Source organism: Pundamilia nyererei, unplaced genomic scaffold, assembly GCF_000239375.1.
Source record: "Pundamilia nyererei isolate P.nyererei 1_Seehausen unplaced genomic scaffold, PunNye1.0 scaffold00065, whole genome shotgun sequence".
Taxonomy (NCBI): domain Eukaryota; kingdom Metazoa; phylum Chordata; class Actinopteri; order Cichliformes; family Cichlidae; genus Pundamilia; species Pundamilia nyererei.
This window is the reverse complement of record NW_005187466.1, coordinates 66,479-80,101: the sequence shown is the minus strand read 5'-3', so window position 1 is coordinate 80,101 and position 13,623 is coordinate 66,479. Positions and strand designations below refer to the sequence as shown.

Genomic DNA, 13,623 nt, shown 5'->3' with positions numbered 1-13,623 from the left:
TATATATATATATATTACAACTGGTCCTAAAAGCACATTGGGACCAGCCAATGATGTCAGCACATATTTTGTAAAACACCACGTTAACTTAGTGGCAGCTGATATCCCATTAAATGCTCTTGTAATAATGTGAAACAAAGGACTCTTAGCCTGTTTTACAGAACAATGAAAGGCTGTCACAGTCATGTAAAAGACTATGAGGTTGTGTCGCTGATTTTTAAATAACAACCCAATAAGGAGTAATCAGGCTGAGGTGGACGTGACTCATCAGCTTAATGTATGGTCTTAAAAATGGCTGCCACGCTGTGAATCACGGTGGAGGCTGCACAAGAAAAAGCAAGGCTCTACGCCCTTCCTTAATCTCTCACTTCTTACACAAATTTATGAGCAGCTCAACTACTGTTACGCCACAATCTCGACCACAAAGTGCTGCATCGTGGCAGCACTGCATCTGTGCTTTATGTGGGTTTATCTCTCAAGAAGTGGCTCGTCACATGTGCGCAGGCTCATGTGGACACAGAAGGACCACTCCTGCGTGTAGTTTACATAAAGTCCACGTAGGCACATGCAAGTCTAACTCTGGCATCTTGATTTCATGTAAACACTCCGAAAATGATTAGAAACTGTAAACATCGTTGCTTTTCTGCCACTAAAATGTCCAGAAAAAAAATAGAACAAATGACAGAGAGAACAAGAGGACAGATGAGAAGGTCGCCACACAGCGGCACACGGCATGTCTAGAAACAGACGTGATAGAGCACTAAAACTTGTACAAATGCAAAGTGCTGACAGAGCTTTTCTACTGCCAATAAGTCCGTACTTTCTAAGAGGGTGGACTAATAGCAGGTCTACTTTCTATATAAATCCAGACTAAATTCACTTTCTCTAAATACACACACACCCTTGAAACTACATATATACTGTACACCTGAATGGCTGGAAACACAGCCAAGAGCCACTTAGCTAAAATTATAGTGTTTTATCTGTGCTTTTATCTCATGTGTGCCTTCAGATGTTGAAACACAAACGTCTGTGTTTGCTCTGCTCTCTATTTTGCTTTCATGCCTGATCTGAGAAGTTGTGTAAGCTACTGAGATCACTGATGCTATTTCAGCCTGAAGATTAAGTGTGGATTACTTTTTGTTCTGCACTTTCACTGGACTAACAGTTTCACCATGAGCTCAGCACAAAGTAAACAAATTAGTCAAGCGATAATATATTTTTGTGTCTTAAAACAAACTGACCTGAAAGATGTATTCACCAGGTCGTATGTCTGTGATGTCCACCCACTGACAGTCAATGTCATGCCGGTAGGTGTCCCAGCAGCCAACTGAGATTCCCTGTTGTCCCATGTTATAACAGGAATATCGCTTATGGAGACCTAGAGGGACAAAAAAATAGTTGGAGAGACTTTAAGCGTAAATTTTCTTTGCTGTCAGTCGCTGTGGATTTGAGGTCTGAAGTTAAAATAACATGATTTATAAAACAAGTCTTTTCTGGCGTTTCCTCTAAATGAATAGAAAGGATCTGCATAAAGCTGTCTGGCCTCTCAGAAACCAAGATCTATTTAGGCTTGGCTTGGCTTCTGATCTTACAGCCTGACTTTGAGCACTCATTATAGGATTTCAGCTTTGCATTTTTATGCATTCTTGATTCTTTCTTGTCTGTCACGATTCTGGTCTTTTTTGTTTTCACATTTCCACACAAAGAACAAATGAATGTATTAGTAATCTCTATTAATATCTTACCATCAGGACAGTAGGTGTCCTCCAGACAGAAGCTGGCTTTGTGACCTTCAGCTACCTTTGTCCCATTGAGTGTGAGCAGATCATAGTGGGTAAACACCTCAATGCTGTGGTAGTGTCTGAAAGAAGGCAAATAAACAATAAAATACATAAAAAAGAGAGAGAACAAAACTAAGAAAGACTTGCTGCTGTTTTATTTTCCAACTACACAATCTATGGACAAGAATCCTAGCGTCAACTTGAAATTCAGCAGCTATAAATCCTGTGATGTTGTTCTTAAGGTGTCAGACGAACACAGGAAAAAGTTGTAAAAAAGCAAAAGAGAACAGACAAATATCAGTTTGGTGTCCTCTCATTACAGAACCATTCCCAGAGCAAATCCTATCAAAACTCAAAGTCAAACCATGTGTTCTCTGGTCGGGGAGGTAGTGATTGGGTTGTGGCTGGGAGACACAACGAGCTGTGCCTCTCGTTTTGGGACACACAACCACAACCGCCAAGATAAGAAGCCAGGCTGCTCTGAGTGCAGTCATGGCTCTGACTCTAACAATTGGGTGACCAGTGAGAAGGATGTTTATTGTAAACAGTATTTTGGAGGATAAAACATTATGTTCATTGTGCTAAATAACAGACTTTTATACATGTTTCGCTATTTATAGTGCAAAACCCAGTGATCCAGTTTCACTTACTAAATCTTAATGTCCCATTTATCTTTCCCTGCTGACATTTAATTTTTTGACCTCTGCTAGCTGTGTTTACTATAAAATGCTTTTGTTTTGCATCACCTCATAATACCCTGTGCTGCACCATAGAGGAGGTTATGGTACTTTTCTTTTCCAGCCAAAGACTGCAGCATATAGTTACTCCCTATCTGCTTGGAGGCATAAAATAAGCAGCTACAGTTTTAAATGAAAACCTTGAAGCTCAGTTAAATGGCACATTGGCTTCTAAATGCCTGCTTTAGTTCTTACCTGTGGCACTGGTGCCATACCCAACTTTCTCTTGGGGCTCGTGGTCGGAAGTCGGCACGACCCATGTTCATAATGCGGGAGGAGAAGCGTAGCAGGCGGCGGTGTCCGTAGGGCCAGTTCATTCTGGCGGCAGAGGAGGACAGGCAGTTTTCCTCGTTAGCACAAGTCAGAAGGTGAAGAGGCCGATCCTCGATGTAAGCAGTCTCTTGGACGAGCTGTGCATCCAGTACAAGGTCAGGAGCAGCTGCACGAATCAAAGAGTTTTATTGTTAAGTTTCCCTTCCAATTTGGCACTGTACTGCACTGGAAACATCACTAAAAGTGCAGTTGTGTCCACGTGTTTGCCAGTTCTAGACTTACTTTCTACACATGTGACTCCTGCTGCCCTGCCATCTCCCCCTCTTGGACAGTAGACGTGTGCATTTCTGCGGCACTGCTGAATAGACATCTCAGTGCCAATGCAATGTGTCCCACTGAGCAACACCTCACCAGCATCTGCGGATCCAGGCCAGTACCAAGTCTCCTGCACAGAAGAAAAAATATTCAAAGAAAAATCCCCAGAAGTCATTTGTGCTTTGAAATATTATAACAAGAATTGTGAAAAATGGCACAGCGGAAGGCAAATAGGAGCTTCTGCTGCAAACAGAGAAGCACCATTTTTTATAGGATCTATCAGTACATATTATCACATTTTCCACTCTTTTTCACAATGTTGAAACTGCCTGTTAAATGTTCTTGGTGGCCTTTTCCATGCAAAAGTCTATTTTCAGTTTGTTTGCTCTGTGACTTTCTCCCAATCTCTCTTCGGCTTACTTTCCCTCTTTTATTTTCAGTGCGCTGGAAGTGGACGTCTGAGAAGCCTGTAATTACCTCAGGCCTCAGTAATAACACAGCACAGGCACACAAACAGTAGGATGGAGAGAAAGCGGGGAAATGGGAGCACACATAACAAAAGCTTAGAGACAAAAAGGACGGAATCAGAGGAAAACATCAACAAAGGGAATTCTGTTTTTTTCCACCTGATGAGCACTTGAGGCAAAGCCCAAGCCAAGCTGACGACAGACCACCATGGCCTCATTCAGGCCCCAGTTTTCACTGCAGACAGAGCCCCAGCGTTTCACTCCTCCGATTTCCATCAGCACCTCCACACGGCCCTGCGATGGTTCTCTGCCTCCTGCCAGACGCACCTAAAAGTGAAAGGAGTAAGAAAGTGTTTCCTGTTGTATGCTTAAATGTTGATATGTGTGTACTTTGTTTGTGTGGGTTTCTCACCGTGGCTTCCATTCCAGTTTTTGGGACGTTGCAGCGGACTGCCACATCCTGGCTGTGTTTGCAAGTGTAAAGAGGCACTGGTCTGGAGTGGCACTCGGTAATTGACTTCTCCCTGCCTGTGCACTGGACGCTGTTCATGTGGATGAGACCAGTACCTACAGCATAACGGAGTAGCAGTTGACTGATTGCAAATTAAAAGAGCGATACAGACATAAAAATCCCTGAAACCTGATGGCTCAAGTGCAGCAGATGAGCAAAGAGAAGGATTAAAAGCCCAGACATGAATGGGACCTGTGATGTGGCTCTGAAAGCCAAATTACTGTACACTCCGTCATGCACGTCGCACACCAGGGCTGCTCTTTATAACTCAAAAATAGATGTCAAAATAGCAAAATGGAGCAAAATCTTTGAACACATCTATGTTTGCGTAGGTGTATGGGGCCCAGGGTAAAGCCCATTAAAGCCCTATAATTTAGTCTTAAATAGCTAATGATGTCATCAAACCTAGTTTTGAGTTGCTGTTCTCTTCTGACTGCAGAACCATGGGACCTCACATGGACTCATGCCTTATATGTTTGCACAACTCATAAACTAGCATAAGACGCTAAAAGGCACAATGCCCCATGCTGAAATGTAACCATAGCACCTAGTTTAATAGAGCCTTTAAAGTAACACTCACATGCTTTCCATGAATTACTTAATTAAGTAAAGTAGAGAGAAGGAAATGCTCCCACCATTATAGGACATGCTATGTGCTTATTTGGGCAGAAAGATAATGGGAGGAAATAAATGTGATTACAGAGTTACTGCAGAGGTATGGCAAGAAAAAGTGTCAATAACAAAGTGTGAGAAAGGGCCTATTTTGTTCCCTGGCTGAAAAAAGCATTACTGCCAGACACTTTGGTGGCTATATTTTTACGCCCACAACAAAAGCATTACTATTATAATTACAACTGAGTGTTTGGTCAGGCACTGATTGCCTGACATCCCAGTTTCAAAGCAGCGCTAACTTTTCACATACATATATGTTTATTTTGACAACAACACATGCAGTTTTTTTCATCAGTGGAACTTCATAGCATTGTTTACACTTGTCTAAGTGGTCATGGGTAAAGTTCTTCAACAATCAGCTTCTCTGATAGAAGTGGAAGTGAGGCAGTAAATATTTTCTCTGGGTTTATTTGTCTGCTCAGGTCCACGATTCTTGGAGTGCAGCAACAGACATTTAGATAGAAAAGTGTTTAGTCTAAAGGAATCGCTGAAATAAACTAATCATACTTAGGATGCACTGATTCAAAGTCTGCACCACATCTTTTATGGTTATCATATCAGCAGCTCGTGGCCTTTTTTAAATCCTCTCTGTGATTTCATAAATGAGGTTATCTTTTTACTAATAAAGACAATTAAAACCTGCTTTTGGTTTTGTTCAAACACACAAACATCTCCCACAGTGACCTTCCAAGTCATGGTGAATAAAGTTCACTGCACCAGAAAGACATCAAAGTACTGCTTGACTGTATGCAAACTATGTGTGTGGCTATGTATCTTACCCTGTCCCAGCTGAGCCTGGGTCAGTGCCTCTTTGGCAGTCCCAAAACCCAGCTCTCTGCAGACCACGCTGGCTGCAGGTAAGTCCCACAGATGGTCACATATGGTGCCCCACTTGCCTTCTTTCAGCACCTCGACGCGGCCCTCCCCGAGACGGGGTCCGGCCTTCAGACGCACAACAGGCTGGAAGAAAAAAGTGCAAGTTTTAGTGAGGTGTTTCTGAATCAATTTGGAAATTTTACACTTAAAGCATGTTCACATTTGGATGCTACATTTTCTCATTTCTCATTAAACTCAGTTTCTTGCTGAAAAGCAAAGGGAAAGTTAGCATAAAAACAGGAAACAGGAGTAAACTACAAACTAAAAAAACTTTTAAAAAAAAGCAAAATATGTTTTTTGGACTCAAAGGCATACAGTGCTTTGAACAAAATCTTTGCTCCCTTCCTGGTTTCTTAGATTTTAAAAAACTGGTCAAATAAATGTTCAAATCATGAACACGTTATTTTAGACAAAGTTAACTCGAGTAAAAACAAAATGCTTTTTTAAAACGGTGCTTTCATTTATTAAGGGAAAAAAAGCTCTTTAAACCTGCCTAGACCTCTATGAAAAAGTGACTGCTCCCTCTTATTAAATCATAAACTAACTGTGATTAACCATATTTTTTTAAAGCCGAGTTGAATCATGAATTGTCTTAAATATAACCTGTCTAACAACGCATCGTGCCAAGAGCTAAAGAAACTTAAAAACAGCAGAGAAACATATTCAGTCAGTCTCTTAGTCTGCAAGGGTCACAAAGTCATTTCTAAGGCTTTGGGACTCCAGTCAACCATAGAGAGAGTCATTATCCACAAATGGAGAAAACGTGAAACAGAAACCTTCCCAGGACTGGCCGGCCTCAAAGAAATGAGTCTTTGCATCAATGACTTATTTAGGAGGTCACAAAAGAACTCGCAACAACATTATTCATATAGGGTGAGCTGGGTTTGGATAGTTTTCCCCCTTCATCGTTGAAATACTGCATTTGTATTCACTCATGTTTGTCTAATATTAAAATTTGTTTAGTGTTAAGTGTGACAAATATATAAAAAAACAACAAAAAAAATAACTGAGAAGTCAGGAAGAGGGCAAATACTTTTCACACCTATAAGAAGACTTTTGCGTAAAGGTATGTGCTCAAAGTATCAGACTGTGACCCCTGTGATTTTGTACAGATAAAAAAAATACCTACAATATGCTAATGTACATGGTCAACTGGCAGGGAAAATTAAGCAGGACAATATTAGTCATAGTAACCCAGTAATTGTATACAAAAGTGTCTCTTGCCACCAAGGAAGACGGAGCAGTGGGGGGGCCTCTGAGGCCAAAAGCTGATTCATACACACAGAGTATACCATAGAGTATACCATAGAGTATACTATAGGCCCTTTATATAGAACAGTGGTTCTTAACCTTGTTGGAGGTACCTAACCCCACCAGTTTCATATGCGTATTCACTGAACCCCTCTTTAGTGAAAAATAAAATATGATTTTTTTCAAATTCAAGACATAGATATGTTTTTTATTGGTGCACAAAATGAGCCGTGCATGTCACGGTGGAGGCTCTGCTGAACCCCTGAGACCGACTCACCGAACCCCTAGGGTTTGATCGAACCCAGGTTAAGAACCACTGATATAGAACTTCCTTGTTACCACTACATGGAGACCATACTGTATGTAATGTGATAAAAATCTTTTCATTTACCACTTAAAAAGAAAACCACTGAGCATTTTTCCCAAAAGACTTAAGCTGCGTCCACACTGGAAGTGATTCACTTGGGACGTGTTACTTTGAAGCTAATGTTTGAAGTGCTGGGTGCCTAGGTAAATCTGGCCTGGGTGTTTTTCATATATCAGACTGCAGCATCTTGTGACATTGAGAAAAGTAGATCACTCGTAGTTTTTTACAGTAATTCGCCTTCTGTGGTCTCTGGTCACCAAGTCACTGAAAAGTGGTTCCACTGTAGACACAGCTTAAGGTTTTAATTTGAACACTTCCGGTCTGTATTTGTCATATTCCACCCCGACACTAACCGGCACTGCAGGCGGTGCAGGTGCTCTGCCGTTACGCGCGAACTGGGATCCGGGTACACAACGGACCACGGCGTGCATGCCCCCTCTGCATGGGACATCGCTCCTGGCCAGGGACAGCAGGGCCTGACACTGTGACAAAGATGTTTCCACACCCTGACACTGCACCTTCTCCACCCAGTAACCCTTCTTACTGATCTGTGTCCTCAGCCTGAGTGATTCAAAGAAGAAATGGAATGAGACGACACATTATAACTATGATTTTGTGCTCGAGTTGTATCCTTTAAAAAGCAGATGCTGATTTTACCTGGAGGAAGGATCAGCCAGCTTGGAGTCCCACAGTTTCCTAAAACACAGAGAACATTATAGTCATGAATGTTCAGTCATGTGCATCTTTACATCGAGTAGACTAAACAATCTGCTGTCCTACATACTCCCACAGTCTACCCTTGTGCTTCTCCTGTACAGTCTCCTTTTCAGTCACCTTCTTGTTTCTTCCCTGAAATCCCTGCTTCTTCCATTCTGTTCATCAAAGGTTAAGTAAACCAGCTGAAACTATAAATATGAAGGAGACACAACATCCTTGACAGGGCATTTGTTCCCTAGTTAAACATATGTCAGAAAGACAGAGAGGAGGAGATTTAGAATAACGGATAACAAAGTTTCCTTTTTCTTTCATTTTTCCTCTAAAATCATCCCCTCCTTCTTGTGTCTTTTTTAGAGCTTCTATTCCTACGTTCATGGGTATTTCAGTTTCAGTGTTTGCCTATATGTCTAGTGTGGACGTCTGGTTTGAGGAGTCCACGTGGAAAAGAAACTAAACATATGAATAGTCCACTATATATTAATCCCAGCGGGAATCCTTATTGAGGTCTGCCAACTTCAACAGGCTTTCCAAACTCTGTCTAGTTTTATGGGTATTACCTTAAACTAGAATCCAAAGAGGAAATATTGTCTATGCACAAAATGGGCTCCCTTAAATCTGGAAACAGACACATTAGCGCTGACCACTTGTATTAGACAGTGTGACCACAGACAGGTGCAGCGCGACTGACGCCCTTCATGAATGTGCCTGAATTAAATGACTCAAAACCAAGTATAACCAGGAGGAGTTTACACTAAAACCAGATTTGTGATGCAATTAAATATTTGGCATACTGGAAAAGGGAGATGTTTCCTCTCCGGGAGAACCTCGGTATCCTGCTTTTCCGAGTGCTTTCATGCACAGTCCCAATATTAGAAGAGAAATGTCTTTGATGCTGGAAGCACTTATAATGAAAACTAATAGAAATCCTGAGCCAGAAAACTACTGTGTGGAACATTTGCACCACAAGTCATTTACAGTCTAACAAAAGGCAGTCTGTGGAGGGAAAATGGTGTATATTTAAGCTCTTTTACAATAAAAGACATTTTCCATGCTCAGATAAGCATAAACTGTTGCATATTTTTTTCTGATTTCCGCTGCAGTCCAGTGGTTATGAAATGTAATTTAGTCTGCAAGTTTGGTCCCTAATGCTGGCCTTCTCTGGTAATAAATCCCTACAAACAACAGAAATGAGACACAAATCCTAAGCTGTTTTAGCTGCAATGGAAACAAAAAATTGATGTAGCATTTTTGGCGTTATTCAGCAGTTAAGAAAACTGTTTTCGACTTAGAGCTCTGTTTCTGTCGAACTGAAGAATGTACAGTATTCACTTGGTTGGCTGCTAATTGTGTCTGTTTCCTTTCTGCGCTCAGCAGGTATATAGCTTTATCAGGGGTCGTTTTTGTTCAAATAGCTGCAGACTGAAGCTGAAAACGGGTACAATAAAAGCAGTGAAAGCATAGTGGGAGGTAAAAATGGCAAAAACCAACACATCCTCAGACTGAAACAGCAGAATAGGTTGATTGTCAAGTGTCTACAGAAATAAAATATATGAGTGCTTTCACATTTCCCACAGCAGCAGCACCTGCGAGGAAGTATAAAGACCAATAAAATCTATATCTGGAGATGGAGGATAGGACTGTGGTTTGACTCAGACACAAGACATTTAATCAGGGGACCTGAGATCTAACACTGTGTTTACCGTTTATTTGTTTGCAGGCACTATTTGGTTAAGTTTAGGCCCCTAAACTACTTGGTTGGGTTAACTAGAATTAAATGGTCTAGTAAACAATAACAATTAAATAACCACATCTTAGAAAACAAACTCGTTGCCCCAGATTTTAATGACAGAAGTAGTGACCACTTCTGTGACAAGCCTGAACATTTTACATGCACTTAGTCACACAACCAAGAGGTCCCCCCCCCATAAACAGTGGCTGCTGAATGCTTTCAAAAAATGACCACGCTTGTAACCACCTGCTGCCCATCACTGTGAGGAAATATTATTATATACGGTATGAAAATGTATTTTGTGACTTTATAGAGGCTTCTATTTTATTTCCTTGGCTTTATCTCCCTGTGTGCTTGTGTAAGCCTATCTGTCTGTGTTTGCACCGTATAAAATGTGTCACAACTCCGTGGTAAATCAAAATGGGAGAGACAGACTGCATGGGGGTGTTGGTTCATGGTCTGGAGGAGGCGGGGGTGAGAGTACTTCCCATATAATTGCCTACTCTGCTTGGCAGTGTCTGCTTTGTGGTGAGCAGTAGCATGTTGGTTCACACACAGCAGACATGGAAATATGCACGTACATATAGACTTTCCCAGCCTCTGTAAAAGCAAAGATCTTTAATATTCTGTAAAACTGCAGTTACGACTGCATGCTGGGAAACATGGAACGAGTGATGTAAGAGTAAAGTATCCATGAGCTGGGCAACTTTTAGGGGCATCTCTTCACTTAACAGGAAGAGGAAATGCATGTTCTCTTCGATAGGTCTCAGCTGAGAGCTAAAAATGCAATGTGTGATGCTCTTTGTTGGATTGAAAACAGGTTGGAACTGAGTTAAGGCTTTAATGGCGGATAAGTGAACCACAGCAACGTGCCTCAACGCAGCATACCAATTCTGATTGCTGTAGTACTGCTGAAGTGTTTTACTCAGGAGAAAATATTCTCCTCCGGATCCTCAGCTTAATGCTATTTTTTTAATGAAACTCTGACCACACAATACCATAAGCCACAGTGGAGAGAGGAGCTGACTCTCAGGAAAACTGAGATAACATGTTATTATACTGCATGAATGCAAAGCTGCCTGACTGGAACAATTGGCTCACTGAAGAGGCAGCAGGTTGCCACACTGACTCCACAACAGCCCCTAATGAGTCCCGTCAACCTCCATGGAAAAAAAAACTCAAAGGGGTCATAATGATGTACTTTCCATGAAAAGCGGGGTTTAGCATAATTGCCTCCAAGGCATTAAACATGGTCTTTTAATAAACTGAAGCTGAGGATGGGAGAAAAAGGAGCAGGGGGTGAAAGTAAATTAGAAGAACTGAAGAAGTTAGTGTCAGCCTCAAAGAGAGTGTGGATGTTAGAAAAGAAGGGAGCTGGAAAATGGATTTAACACTTGCCTTTTGTAAGCACAGCAAAGTGGGGGAGTCTTTAAACATCTGTAAAAATGTGCTGAGCAACTTAACAGGCAGAGACAAAGGCAGTCACACCAAAAAAACAACCGCATGGTAAGAGGGGGATGTGCTGACACAGCAAAGGGTGTGCAGCAGGTTCTGCTGAGAGAATATTCTAGATTAGAGGATCGCGCAGACCATAATTACAGCTGCTCAAGTGGACACCAATCCCCAAAAAAGACTAGTCGTGGAAAACTGCCAGTGTAGTGTGTAGCACCAGAAAGAGGCGATGTGACTGCTGTCATGTCTGGATAAACAATAAGAAAAGCTTGGTGGTGCGCACAGAAACTCAAGGAATTATATTTATAATATATTTGTATTTGTTCAATGCAAATTTCATGATAATCCACTCAGTGGCGGTCAACACATATCACTAAAACATAAAATAATGACTTAAAATTAAAGCCACGTAAACCCCAAAACCCTTTGGGTCTTTACAAAAAGTGACAGGAATCAATTTATAGTCACTAAAACAATATTTTAGTCTGGACCAAAGGTACCGAGCAGCGCTGCCATCCCCATAGATCTTCTCTGCTAACATGGCTAAAATAGGCTCCTGCCATTAAGGAGAGACATAACACATCTACTTCTACCTCACTTAAAAAACATTCATCTACAAAATATCTGTTAAAACAGACGCTAATGCTCAACCTGATGCCACCTCCAACTGTTTACTGTTGGACAAAAATGTCTGCTCTATTCATCTCCCACGTAGCGGGGTGGAGGTTGACAAAAACAAACAATCTTTACACAAGCTGCTGCTCAGGCTCTTGGCACAGACACAAGATTCTTCTCCAGACAACTTTGAGATGTGTTTTTTTTTTCAGTCTTGTCCAGATTAGATTCAACATTAGATTCCAAAAGTTGGACAACCAGACTTGTTTATGCTTTTTGACATTTGGTCACGTTTGGGTTCCAAATGTGACCAAATGTATCTAATTACGTAAAAGTGAAGACAAACTTCTGAAGCACTGGAGATAAGTCAGAAAGAAGACAGAGCGCCAGTGTTAGGCTGCTGGAGCTGCAGTGAATGGGGCAGATGAGGTGAATAAGCCTGTGTCCTGCTGCTGAGCAGAGAGGAGCAAGACACATGGAGTAATTATTGGTGAAATGGAGAGAAGAGACAGATGGTGTAGAACAGGCCAGCGGTCAGTACAGTTGTCCTGTTAGCCAAGACGTAAAAAGACCTCTGTGGGCAGCCAGAGGGACATATGGAGAGTTGTGTTTGCATGTGCGCAAGTGTATGTGCGCGCGTGTGTGTACTCTGTTTGCATGTTTATTTGTGTGAGCACGTGGATTTCGGACAAAGTTTATGCAAGGTCTGTGTGCGCGGAGGGCAGAATGTTTAAGCATGCGCAAGTGTGTGTAAAGGCTTTGAAGGCTGCTGTAGGTGTTTTAGTGGGTATTTACAGCCAAAGTTAGACGAGACACTTGGATTTATGGGTATAAAATCAACAATTCAGCCTGGTATTATTTGTAGAGCAAAGGGTTTATGTTTAGGGAACAATTAAATAGTTATAAAAACACGCAGTTTGAAAAAAAAGTGAGATCTTTCACTTTTCTTAGTCATTATTGTATACGTACTGGATCATTATTCCGGCGTTCCAAAAACCCGAGACATGTTTTAGTTGTGTTTCTCTGTATGTTTATTTAAATGCGCAATTGTGGAGAGGTGACATGTGTTCCCTGAGCCTGGGATCCTCACCAGGTGTGCTGTTTTCCTCCCACATTGAAATAATATGCATGTTAGGTTAACTGGTAATTCTAAATTGGCCTGCATGTTTGCCCTGACTAGAATGAACCAAATAAAAAAGGAGGAGGGGGTCAAAGTATATTAACCACCTGGGAGAGCCTCCAAAACCTCTAAAACCTCTGCTCTCATAGTTACAGAAGCTGTTAAGTAAGTGTATGGCTGAAAAAAGTCATAATTACTAATGAATTCAGTAAGTGTGAGCTCTTAGTTCTTGTAAACATGTCACCTGGCATTCGCAGATGCTGCTGCACACAGTTTTCACTGGATGATTCTTAATTGTATGAGATTAGAAACCATGTAAGGGAAGGTTTTAAGTAGAGAGACACACAAGATGAGGATGACGGTAATCTTGTTGTCTGGATCTGACATTAATAACATACTTTCTAGGACTATTTTAAAAGTCTGTGCTGAGACCAACTCAGCCAGTGGGGAAGACAGCCCTGGTGGACAGCCAGGCTTGGCTAATACCACTATGGACCTGTCATGCCAAGTGTGGTTATACTAATGACAGCGGTTGTGGTTAACCTCTACTACAGGGGGGTTGGAACAGCAATCCAGGCATGGGGCTGCCTAATCTGTGGAGGGATGTTAGTCCATTATACTTTTCCATCCCTTTCACTCAGACACACACACACACACACACACACACACACACACACACACACACACACACACACACACACACATGTCTCTTTCCACCTCTGGTACTCTGCCTGGCC

General features: G+C 41.6%; 1 protein-coding gene across 1 annotated transcript in view; it reads right to left on the bottom strand.

Moving 5' to 3' along the window:
- LOC102207980 (lysyl oxidase homolog 4-like) overlaps nucleotides 1-13,623 on the bottom strand; it is a 19,025-nt gene that overhangs the window by 2,496 nt on the left and 2,906 nt on the right. The window contains exons 5-13 of the mRNA XM_005735656.1: nucleotides 7,911-7,949; nucleotides 7,607-7,814; nucleotides 5,539-5,719; nucleotides 3,989-4,143; nucleotides 3,736-3,903; nucleotides 3,077-3,239; nucleotides 2,717-2,960; nucleotides 1,749-1,864; nucleotides 1,245-1,381 (exon numbers count right to left, since the gene is read on the bottom strand). Coding sequence (XP_005735713.1) covers nucleotides 1,245-1,381; nucleotides 1,749-1,864; nucleotides 2,717-2,960; nucleotides 3,077-3,239; nucleotides 3,736-3,903; nucleotides 3,989-4,143; nucleotides 5,539-5,719; nucleotides 7,607-7,814; nucleotides 7,911-7,949 — 1,411 coding nt within the window. The remainder of the gene's footprint in view (nucleotides 1-1,244; nucleotides 1,382-1,748; nucleotides 1,865-2,716; nucleotides 2,961-3,076; nucleotides 3,240-3,735; nucleotides 3,904-3,988; nucleotides 4,144-5,538; nucleotides 5,720-7,606; nucleotides 7,815-7,910; nucleotides 7,950-13,623) is intronic.